Consider the following 12784-nt stretch of genomic DNA (forward strand, 5'->3'; position numbering starts at 1 on the left):
GACCCCTACCGACTCTATTGCGAATGACTACATTTCCCACAATCACTTGATTTTCTTATCGTTTCAAATTAGAATAATTCAACAGATACACAATATTGTATGTAATTTTGTCCTGATATTGCATTAACGTTTCGATCTTTGTCTACAGATAAACTATGTGATCTTGAAGGATGACAGTGGAGACTCTCAGTACTTCAGTATTAACTCCTACACTGGAGTCATACACACCCGGGCCTCGTTTGACCGTGAGCAGAAAGGTTCCTACCTCATAGAGGTCCAGTCTCAGGACAGCTCCGAGTCAGCCAGGCCTGGACAGCAGGGCCAGCCCAACACTGGTGGGTATCTCACATAGCTACACTCCTATGCATACACACATGTTTGCAGTCCATACATGGGCACACCTATCCAGACAGAGAATCTCTGAGTATCGTACTCTCTCATAATAGGTAGCTCTGTCCCCTTACCCACCCTATCCTCCATCAACCCCCCCATTACCTAACCAGTCAATAACACATCAGTCCTTTTCTAACCAGGCAGTAATAGTAACACACACACACACACACACACACACACACACACACACACACACACACACACACACACACACACACACACACACACACACACACACACACACACACACACACACACACACACACACACACACACACCAGCTGGCTCTATCCCTGTTATTAGAGCATGAACTTCATTCATTAAGACGTCGTTAGCGATGCGCTAATGGAACGAGCTAATGGCTAATCTGGGTTTTGGGTCAATAATGACCCGCACACAGAGGTACAGCAAAAGAACAGTGATGCTACAATCACCCCACCAACACACTGTTTGTTCAAGCCATCAAGGTCCCTCTAGAGTTCATACGGCAATGACTAGCTAATGCAGATTATTCTCCCTTTTGCCCCTGTTGGTATTACACTGCTGTGTTCTATGAGGTTAGATGGTTAATGCTTATGTTTTCTCCTGCCAGGTGTGATACTTAGAGTAATGTACTCTCTTTTTAATGTCTTTGGTCCACATAGACCAAGCCAATGTAATTTGATGTCAGAGTACTATACATTAGTGTTGCTGTCTAGGTCCATGCTTCAATCTGGATTGGTTGTTAGTCCTGAGTAAAGATCCCTCTCATTGGTTCACACAGACACGGCCTACGTACGGATCCTTGTGACAGACGTCAATGACAACGCTCCGGCTTTCGCCCAATCGGTGTACGAGGTTAGCGTGGAGGAAGACAAGGAGGTGGGCTTCGTCCTCATCACCGTGACGGCCAATGATGAAGATGAAGGTGAGGCACATTGGGCTTGGTCTCAGGGTGGGGAGGGGTCAATCCGTCAACCTGGGTTTAGACTTTTTTGTTGTTGAAAAAAATAGCGCTCACAATGATAAGTTAATAAGTAAAGTTACTGGTGCTAGTTTCCTGGGACGTAGTTATAACATTATTTGGACAGCACTGTTTATAATTCTAATGTTTACTCCCATGGAAGATTATCTTTCATCTTTACAAAGGCCTTGGCAGATACAAGTCTGAAGACACCCGAACATAACAATTGAGAATTGAATGTAAGCACAATGTCAGTCCACTGAGTCCAGTAGTCATAATGTCTTTGTTGAAGTGCCTGATACTCAGACAGGACTTGGGCTCTAGTGGTACAGTGTGTGTTTATCCTAGTGTCGCTTTTCCTACTTGTCTGTTCAACTCTGTCTCTCGACTGTAATGGAATCACTCACTCTCGCCCTGTCATTTCCCTCTGTGCTTATGAATTCCTGTCAATATTAAGTTCAATGTTCTGTTGATGCTTTGACAGGCTCCACAGAGATTAAGAAAAGTATAGGAGGTATATTTATGTAAAGAATACTCTGTCTTTCTCTCTCCGTCTCTGACTCCCACTCTGTCACTCTCTCTCTATTCCTCTCATTTTCTGTCAGAGCGTGTTAGCAAATCTCTGTGGTGAATGTGGGAGGTATGGATGCGGCCCCCCGAGGTAGTCATTTGATGTTTGTCTCTTTGTTTTTGTTTGTCCCTCGTCTCTCCTCCTCTGAAAATTAATAAATAAGAAAAACAGTGTGCTGTCTTAATGACAACGGTAAATCCTTTGTGGGAGTAGATGTCGATTGTTGTTTTGGTGGAAATGTCACCTTCCATGATGCTAACGCAGGTGTTGAAATGACATCTGATTTAATGGGCTGCTACATTACATTTAAAGAGTTAGTAAATGACTAAGACGAGAAGTGGGGCCACCATCTTGAATTTAGGGTTTGTTTTTGTTTTTCCTTTCCAATGTTCAGTTGAATTAGCAACTGTCTTGGCTCTGCTTTTTATCCCTCTTCAGACACCCCTAGCCTGATCCCTTGGCGGATTTGTAAAAGTATACAGCCCAAAAAGACACTGAAGCAGAATTAAGAAGTGCTAAGATAACAAACTAACCCACAAACAACAACTATAATTCCCTCCCAAATGTTCCGGCTTATCCGGTCGCTGCTCTGTAGACTTTACCCGAATTCGCCGTCTCAACAATGTGTCCCTCTGGTAATTAGGGAAAACGTCTCTCTCAACGGAGAGACAGGAGTGAGTGGAATAAACTGCCGTGGTGGCCATTTTGTCTCCCCCTGGCCCCCCACGCAGGTGTCCAAGCAGGGAGATGATCTGTATTAGCGGGGAGATTAGCTGTAAAACATGACACGATCCCTGGCTAAGCGCTAGCCTTGCTGAGCAGGCAGGTCTTAAGGGGAGGTTTGAGCTCAGCCACTCCTGGCTATGCTTGTGGTGGTGGAAGTAGGGTTGATGTCTGCCTGTGTAGTCTAGTCTCTCATCTCGTGGTGTTTTATCTCAGATCCTCTCGTTTCATTTCTCATACTTCAGATCTGCTAATTTTGTGTCTCTCCTTTCCTTCCCTCTCTTTCAGCTTTCCTGGCTCATCTCTGGTCTTTCCACAGCTTTTTTTCTCTCTCTCTCTCTACCTCTACCTCTACCTCATTATTCTGTCGTTCCTTTTCCTCCCCTCTGTTTTCTTTTCTTGTGCTATTGTCCCATTTTCCGGGGTCAGTCATAGTGTTGAGTAAGTCAGTTCAGTGTCCCATGTTGGTGCTGGAGGTGACAGTGTTTCTATAGATCAGTGGTTGACTGTCACACTCCACAGCCCTGTGATACATACACACACAGCTTAGTGAAAAAAGTTCCGGTGAAATCACCTCAGTGTTCATTGACCAGGGAAGCTAGCCTGCCTGCCTGCCTGCCCTGATGTCTGTCCACCCTCTCATCACATCATCACACACTCACACAACAACACACACACACCCACTGTCGTTGGTCCAGGTGTGCATGTGTGTGTGTGCTTCGGTAATAGGATTAGTCGATCTGACCTCCAGTTTATATATGGTCCCCTGCTCTTAGGGCCTCTCACCACCTGTCAACATCCACAAACCATGGAGCATTACAATGATGACACAAACACACAAAATATCAATGGAACAATACACCTTTATCGTGCTACTGGTGTGACAAGGCAATTCACATCTCATAACTCTTACATAACTCATTACAATCTTCAGCTGAGGTACTTCCATTGGTTTCTCTGCGACCTCTCTTTACCAGCCACCACTGTTCCACTGGATGCTGCTCCTCAACAGAGATAGTCAAGTAGACAAACACATGGAGAGATCTGTTTCATATGAGAATATCTTTACTTTTTAGTCTGACGCCCATATACACCCTCCTAATTCCAATCCCCTGTGTATTTCATTTCAAAGCACATCAAGGGCACTTTTCCATGAAATCCCAATATTTTCCCATTACACTCCCAGTGGAAGTTGGGGAATTGAAATAATTAGGGAACATATCTGTGGGGAATAGAGGGGCCCCTGTTAAACGCTCCCCCCAAAGCTGATTAGTTTCAGCATCTTTTGTTGCAGACAGACATCCTTTTAGGATCGGGTTTCTATCCCAAGTGGAAAATGTGCCGAATGAAGAACTTTTGGATGGGCTTTAACAAGATCAAGTTTTTTTGCTGAGGTTGACATTGGAGTTGAGTTGAGCTGAAGGTTTGGCAGTAAACAGATATAGGTTGTCTAGCTTAATGGTAAGCAGATTGGGGTAGGGGATGTGGTCCAATGGAGGTGGGGATATGCTAGTGACCTTAATCTGAATTTTGGGGCCTTCAGTGGAGCTCCTGCTTTGCTAAGGATGAAACCACTTAACCCTTGAGCCCCTCTTCACCCCCCTGGTGTGCACAGTTGCCCCCCTCACCAGTCTTACTTAAGGGAGGGGGGGTAACCATATGGCCAGACCGATCATTAGGGAGGCGGCCGGAGGCAAAAGTACAGGAGCTACTTCCCGCCACCCAACACACACTCACACACTTACTCACTCACCCAACACACACTTACTCACCCAACACACACTCACACACTTACTCACTCACCCAACACACACTCACACACTTACTCACTCACCCAACACACACTCACACACCCAACACACACTCACACACTTACTCACTCACCCAACACACACTCACACACTTACTCACTCACCCAACACACACTCACACACTTACTCACTCACCCAACACACACTCACACACTTACTTACTCACCCAACACACACTCACACACTTACTCACTCACCCAACACACACTCACACACTTACTTACTCACCCAACACACACTCACACACCCAACACACACTCACACACTTACTCACTCACCCAACACACACTCACACACCCAACACACACTCACACACTTACTCACTCACCCAACACACACTTACTCACCCAACACACACTCACACACTTACTCACTCACCCAACACACACTCACACACTTACTCACTCACCCAACACACACTCACACACCCAACACACACACAGTCACACACTTACTCACTCACCCAACACACACTTACTCACCCAACACACACTCACACACTTACTCACTCACCCAACACACACTCACACACTTACTCACTCACCCAACACACACTCACACACTTACTCACTCACTCACCCAACACACACTCACACACTTACTCACTCACCCAACACACACTCACACACTTACTCACACAATTACTCACTCACTTAACACACACTCACAAACTTACTAACTCACTCACTCACTCACTCAACACACACACACCCTCTTGGCGAGTCTCATGGCAGATTGTGCTCAGAAGCTTTGACGGCCAGAACACTTAAGCCCCCTCCCCACACACACACTCCCGATAGGAGCATGACATGTCGTAATGAAGGCCCGACATGTCTCACACAGATGGTGTTTGTCTCCTAAAATCTCCTCCGTGCTGGTAAACAGGGCCCGAGCCAGACGCAGGCAGACAGGGAGTGTGGGTATGTGTGGGTCTGTGAGAGAGAGAAAAAGAAAAAGAGAGAGAGAGAGAGAGAGAGAAACCGTGTGTGTTTGTGTTTAAGCGAATATGTCTGAGTGTGGGGGTGGGAAGCTGGTGCAGGAACTAGTACAACATGAAATTGAGATTGTTTATGGAATGGAATGTGTCATGTTTAATGTAAGTCATCCAGCTTTGTGCACATCTGCATTCTTAACAGTCCTTTTCATACATATCTACTCATCAGACTCACTACTGTAGAACCCCAACCATGTCCTTATTCAGCTCTTACATAGCTTTATAAGGACTAGTATGAAGGTCCCACTGTGGAGCTCCAAGATGGAGCACCCAGCACTCTAACATGACAGACACCAGCAGTCAGGATTCAGACTCCTTTGATCCCATCTCATTATTCCCATTTCCCAGACCGGGAACGCCATCCTGACCTAGCCCTCTCCTTTCCACATCTGATGGGGTATCTGATTAGGGTTGACAGTGGTAGAGTGGATGAGGTTAGAGAGGAGGAATGAGAGAGTGAAGAGGAAAGGAGATAAGATAATTGGTGAGGATAAGAGAGATAAATGAGATAAAAGAAGAGAGGAAATTAGAAAGATGTGTGCATGCATGCGTGGGAGTATTCACAAATATGTACAGTACCAGTCAAAGGTTTGGACACACCTACTCATTCAAGGATTTTTCTTTATTTTTACTATTTTCTACATTGTAGAATAATAGTGAAGACATCAAAACTATGAAATAACACATATGGAATCATGTAGTAATCAAAAAGTATTAAACAAATATATTTGAGATTTGAGAATCTTCAAAGTAGCCACCCTTTGCCTTGATGACAGCTTTGCACACTCTTGGCATTCTCTCAACCAGCTTCATGAGGTAGTCACCTGGAATGCATTTCAATTAACAGGTGTGTCTTGTTAAAAATGAATTTGTGGAATTTCTTTCCTTCTTAATGCGTTTGAGCCGATCAGTTGTGTTGTGACAAGGTAGGGGTGGTATACAGAAGATTGCCCTATTTGGTAAAAGACCAAGTCCATAATATGGCAAGAACAGCTCAAATAAGCAAAGCGAAACGACAGTCCATCGTTATTTTAAGACAGGAAGGTCAGTCAACCCGGAAAATTTAAAGAACTTTGAAAGTTTCTTTAAATGCAGTCGCAAAAAACATCTAGCGCGATGATGAAACTGGCTCTCATGAGGACCGCCACAGGACAGGAAGACCCAGAGTTACCTCTGCTGCAGAGGATAAGTTCATTAGAATAACTGCACCTCAGATTGCAACCCAAATAAATGTTTCACAGAGTTCAAGTATAACACAGATATCTCAACATTAACTGTTCAAAGGAGACTGCGTGAATCAGGCCTTCATGGTCGAATTGCTGCAAAGAAACCACTACTAAAGAAGAGGAGAGTTGCTTGGGCCAAGAAACATGAGCAATGGACATTAGACTGGTGGAAATCTGTCCTTTGGTCTGATGAGTCCAAATTAGAATTTTTGGGTTCCAACCGGCGTGTCTTTATGAGACGCAGAGTAGGTGAACGGATGATCTCCACATGTGTGGTTCTCCCCGTGAAGCATGTAGGAGGAGTTGTGATGGTATGGGTGCTTTACTGGTGACACTGTCTGTGATTGATTTACAATTCAAGCCACTCTTAACCAGCATGGCCACCACAGCATTCTACAGTGATACGCCATCCCATCTGGTTTGCACTTAGTGGGGCTATCAGTTGTTTTTCAACAGGACAATGACACAACACACCTCCGGGCTGTGTAAGGGTTATTTGACCAAGAAGGAGAGTGGATGGAGTGCTGCATCAGATGAGCTGGCCTCCACAATCCCCCGACCTCAACCCAATTGCGATGGTTTGGGATGAGTTGGACCGCAGAGTAAAGGAAAAGCAGCCAACAAGTGCTTAGCATATGTGGGAAGTCTTTCAAGACTGTTGGAAAAGCATTCCAGGTGAAGCTGGTTGAGAGAATGCCAAGAGTGTGCAAAGCTGTCATCAAGGCAAAGGGTGTCTAATCTCAAATCTATTTTGATTTGTTTTACACTTTTTTTGTTACTTCATGATTCCTTATGTGTCACGTCCTGGCCAGTATAAGGGTTAATTGGTATTGTAGTTTGGTCAGGACGTGGCAGAGGGTATTTGTTTTATGTGGTTAGGGGTGGTGTGTTTGTTGTAGGGCAGTTGATTTAGGTATTCCGGGGTTTTTGGGCACTGTTTGATTTTCATGTATTCTATGTTTAGTCTAGTGTGTCTGTTTCTATGTTTGGGTTAATTGGGGTTGGGACTCTCAATTGAAGGCAGGTGTTGTCTATGTGCCTTTGATTGAGAGTCCCATATATGAGGGTGTGTTTGTGTTTGTCTTTTGTGGGAGATTGTTTTTGCACTGCGTTTTTGTATAGCCTGCAAAACTGTTGCACTGTCGTTGTTTATTGTTTTTGTATAGTGTTCAAGTGATCGATTAATTAAACTCAAAGATGAACACGACCTCGGCTGCGTATTGGTCTACTTTTTCTGATGAGGACTTTTCTATTTCTTCTGAAGACGAAGACGACTGTGACATTATGTGTTATTTAATAGTTCTGATGTCTTCACTATTATTGTACAATGTTGAAAATAGTAAAAATAAAGAAAAACCATGGAATCAGTAGGTGTGTCCAAACTTTTGACTGGTACTCTATGTTCATTTGTTGTGTGCACGTGTGTATTTTTAACTGAACACAGGGAGGAGGACGGGTAGTGCCTGAGACAAAGATGAGGTGGGGGTGGGTGAGACCAGCCCTCACTGCCTTCTGTATTGTAAAAGCTGTCGTAGAGAGGGGACCAAAGCGCAGCGTGTTGATTGCTCATGATGAATATTTATTTTAACTCAGCACACTAAAGAAAAACTAACAAAGCGAAAACAAAAGCACACAGGTCTGTCAGGTACAGAAAACTAAACAGAAGACTACCCACAAACACAGGTGGAAAAAAACCCTACTTAAGTATGATCTCCAATTAGAGACAACGAGGACCAGCTGCCTCTAATTAAAGATCATCCCAAAAAAACAACATAGAAATAGAAAACTAGAACCTAAACATAGATATAAAAAACCACAAAACACCCCCTGTCACGCCCTGACCTACTCTACCATAGAAAATAACATCTTACTATGGTCAGGACGTGACATGTATTCTGTCTAATGAGGCCCACTGTGAGAGAATCTGATGTTTTCCTCCGAAATATTTGATAGTCGGATGGCATTGTGTGACTCAGAGAGGGTATTGGGTGGGTTGTTATTTTGTGTGGAGGTCTGTTGGAAGTATGAGGTCGTTTTTGAATTTTTGTGCGGCACGTGTTTGTACGTGTGCAGATTGTCAGCCTGTAGGCTTGTGTGTGAGAGTGAGCACACACATACCACAGTCATACTGTCTGTAACTATGTCCTCCTTTCCCCTCCTCTAACATGGCCTACTAGTTCTACCTTGTCTAGCCAATAAAAACAACCTTGAAACAGCCATATCTCCTTGTCCAGGTGCCAACGCCAAGCTCCGCTACCAGATCACCTCTGGCAACACCATGGGCACCTTTGACGTGGAGCCAGAGGTGGGCACCATCTTTGTGGCCCAGCATTTAGACTACGAGATGGAGCAGCGCTACGAGCTGAGACTGGTGGCCTCCGACGGGAAATGGGAGAACGAGAGCCTAGTGGTGGTCCAGGTGGTGAACCACAACGACGAGGCGCCCGTCTTCGGCCAGACAGAGTACCACGCTGCTGTCACAGAGGAGCTGACCGAGTTGCCCGTCTTCGTGCTGGAGGTCAGTTGTCATACATACGATAGGCCAGGGTTCCCCAACTGGCGACTCATGGGCCGAATTTTGACCACAGGTGGTTTTATTTGGTTCCCCAAGTTTTCTGGAAATCAGCTGCAAATTATTTTAATTTTGGAACTCTGTTCCCAAGTATTCGGACACATACTAGAGAGACACCCGTATTCAAATGTAAGCAAGGGTTGAAATTATTATGTTTTAGTCAAATAGTATATATGTTTGGGTTTCTTGCGCTCAATTTTCAGTCTATCCATTTTCTAATTATGTACCGATCCCCGGCCATCCGCTCAAGAAAAAAATCATCCCGCGACTGAATCCAGTTGATGATCCCTGCTATAGACCATACGTCCTGGTTTACCTCTTATAACAGTCACATAAACAGTACATTACACCATTAGGATGTTTCATTAACTTACAGAGCTACCTGTCTTTAGCTGGAGGTCAGAGGCCATTCATACATAGCCCCTTTGTAACAACGACATAAGCAGGGTATGACAACTGATATTTGAAAGCCTTTTTTGATAAAGCTAAACTTGCTGTGAGGAAATTCTGTTTTAGACATGCAGCATAAAAAAATGTAATAGAGTGGAAGTGAATGCAGTGACATTGTCCACCCATTGATGGAAATGTGGCTTTGGCTTCACCTCTCAAGTAACATAATATATACAGTAACTCATCGCACATGTGGACATTGTGTGAAATCAAATAGGCTCCAATGTTATACTCCTATCCCAAAGTGTTGATACCTAATACTACTCAACATGAGCACCCACAGTTTACCCACGATAAATAGTTGTGGAGCCTCCTGCTTTTTCTTAGGCTTTCATTGTATATCCAACCTAGTTTCGTCACACCTATTCCCACTAATTCCCAGTAATACTGTATGTGCATGTCGCCAAGGTAAATCAGATTAAAAAGGAGTACGATTCATGAGGGCATGGAAGTAATCCTAGAGAGAGAGAGGCATGTGTCACAGTATTCAACCCAGGGCTGCTTTCCTGGAGGTGGAATTGATTTGATGTGCACTCGGTTCCCCTCTAATGCACTTAATAGTTTCCAGTGTGTGGCAGCCATCCCCTCCCCGAAGCTCCTTCGCTCTGTATATGAATACAATCCTGCCGAAAGAAAAAAGATAGGAAATCCAATTTGAAATGAGTATTTACCTGGCCTTGGCTGTCGTACGCCGCACCGTGTCTCGATATTGTCTTCTCATTGCATTGTCAGGAAATGGAGAGAAAAAAATAGAAACTTTCAAAGGCTTTTGTAAACAAACCCTCCGGTGAGAGGAGAAGAGAGGAAGAAAGAAAGTGTATTTCTTCTTTTGCTGGCATCTATTAACTTTTAATTGCATTGTGCGTTCTGGTGATAGATGTGGGGGGAAGTGTCTGAGCTTGTCCTTCACACAGAGATAACATGAAGGCAGGTTAATTATCTATAGAGGAAAACAAGGAAAATAGTATTATTTTTGTTACAAGGCAACGGACTGTATATTGGCTACTGCAATCAAGGCTCTTTTCATGTCCTATTTTTGGAGCCAGATGGAATCTGAAGATGCAGAATATCCGTAAATCAACAGAAATGGTCAAATCAAATTATATATTCATAGTTAACTTCATTGAAAAGAAACATTCACAGCAGACTCTATCCGGCCCTACTGTCTAATGCAATTTTTTGTGGGTTTCCTGTTTGTAGGTTTCAGCCACCGACCCAGACCAGGAGGCAGACCAGAGCGCCCTGCGCTACTCACTCCACGGCCAGGGAGCCGGTAGCGAGTTCACCATCGATGAGCGTACGGGCCGCATCTACGCCCAACGCCGTCTGGACCGTGAGGAGCGCCCGGCCTGGCGTTTCCTGGTCCTGGCCACCGATGAAGGAGGAGCGGGACTCACTGGCTTTGCTGACGTCCTTTTGGAAGTTTGTGACATCAATGACAATGCACCAGTCTTCCCATGCCTGGCGCCGGACTCTTCAGGCTGCTTTGTTGGCCACGTGCCTGAGAACTCTCCCGCCGATACCTCAGTGATGGAGATGAGGGCCACGGATTTAGATGACCCCAAGGCCGGCAAGAACGCCATACTGACCTACCGCATCGTACAAAACGTTCGCAACGAGATCAACCTCAATCTGTTCTCCATCAACCCTTCAACTGGAACCATCAGTACAGTTCTACGGTCTCTGGACCGTGAGGTGGAGGACCGCTATCTGGTTGTGGTTGAGGCCAGGGATGGTGGGGGCTTGTCCGGGACTGGAACCGCTACTATCATGGTGTCTGATGTGAATGACCATCCACCAGTCTTCACCCAGAGGGTCTACAATGCCCAGGTTTGTTCACCTGCTCAAAACACACCTGTTCACCCCAACACTGTTGCTCTGTAATATGTTTGAGTATTTTGTTATCAATATTTTCATGTAATTTGTTATCAATATTAATAGGTGACAGAGGACCTAGAGGTAAACAGCGAGGTACTGGCGGTCTCCGCCAGCGATGGCGACCAGGGTGAGAACGCAGTGGTCACTTTCAGCATCGTTGGAGGCGATGAGGACAGGAAGTTCTTTGTGGAGACGGACAAGGCGAACCGGCGTGGTGTGGTGCGGCTGAAGAAGAAGATGGACTTTGAAAAGCCCCACGAGAGAACATTCAACTTGACTGTGAAGGCAGAAGACGCAGACTTCTTCAGCCTGGCATACTGCCTGGTTCAGGTGGAGGATTCCAATGACCACGCACCCGTCTTCTTCCCACAGTTCTATGAGGCTCCTGCCATGTCTGAGGACGTGTCTGTTGGCACCATTGTGGCTCAAGTCACCGCTGCCGATCTGGACTCAGGACTAAATGGCCGCTTCTCCTACAGCATTGCCAAAGAGTCTGACCCCTACGGGCAGTTCCTGGTGGACCAGTCAGGCTGGGTGGTAGTGGCTGACTCTCTGGACCGGGAAATGGTATCCCAGCACAGACTCATGGTCCTGGCCTCCGACACGGGCAGCCCGCCACTCACCGGCACCGCCATCGTCATGGTTACTGTACTGGACGTCAATGACAACGGGCCAGAGTTTGAGGTGCCCTACAAGCCCATTGTGTGGGAAAACATGGCTGCCCCCCAGGCAGTGAGAATAAACGATACATCCCTGCTTCTCCACGCAGCCGACCGTGACTCCTCACCCAATGGTGGACCGTTTTCTATCCGTCTCCTGATGTTAACCTCCGATGCTACCAACTTCAACCTGACTGACCTGCGCAACGGTAGCGCTGCACTGACTACCCTGCGAACCTTTGACCGTGAACGCCAGAAGGAGTACCGCCTTCCCATTCTCATGATTGACAGCGGCTCTCCCCCAATGAGCTCAACCAGCACACTGACGGTTGTCATCGGCGACAGGAATGACCACGCCCACTCTCCGGGCCACACAGACTTCTTTGTGTACAGCTACCAGGGTATGATTCTCCAGTATTCTGCTGATGTTGTTACAACACTACTTGTCACAGTTGAATGCGTACGGCCTCTTGAAGCCCCACATTACTTATTTAGTATTTCAGGCCATCTGTCAGCTTGCTGTTACTGCTGGAAAAACTCAGGTTTTCTGTAATGTATTTTTTG

At 45.6% G+C, this 12784-nt stretch overlaps 1 protein-coding gene across 1 annotated transcript in view; it reads left to right on the forward strand.

Annotated features, from left to right (window-relative positions):
* LOC106580611 (neural-cadherin) overlaps positions 1-12784 on the forward strand; it is a 119980-nt gene that overhangs the window by 91825 nt on the left and 15371 nt on the right. The window contains exons 15-19 of the mRNA XM_045702620.1: positions 149-335; positions 1157-1300; positions 8896-9179; positions 10884-11513; positions 11625-12621. Of these exons, the coding sequence (XP_045558576.1) occupies positions 149-335; positions 1157-1300; positions 8896-9179; positions 10884-11513; positions 11625-12621 (2242 nt within the window). The remainder of the gene's footprint in view (positions 1-148; positions 336-1156; positions 1301-8895; positions 9180-10883; positions 11514-11624; positions 12622-12784) is intronic.

Source organism: Salmo salar, chromosome ssa02 (assembly GCF_905237065.1).
Source record: "Salmo salar chromosome ssa02, Ssal_v3.1, whole genome shotgun sequence".
NCBI lineage: Eukaryota > Metazoa > Chordata > Actinopteri > Salmoniformes > Salmonidae > Salmo > Salmo salar.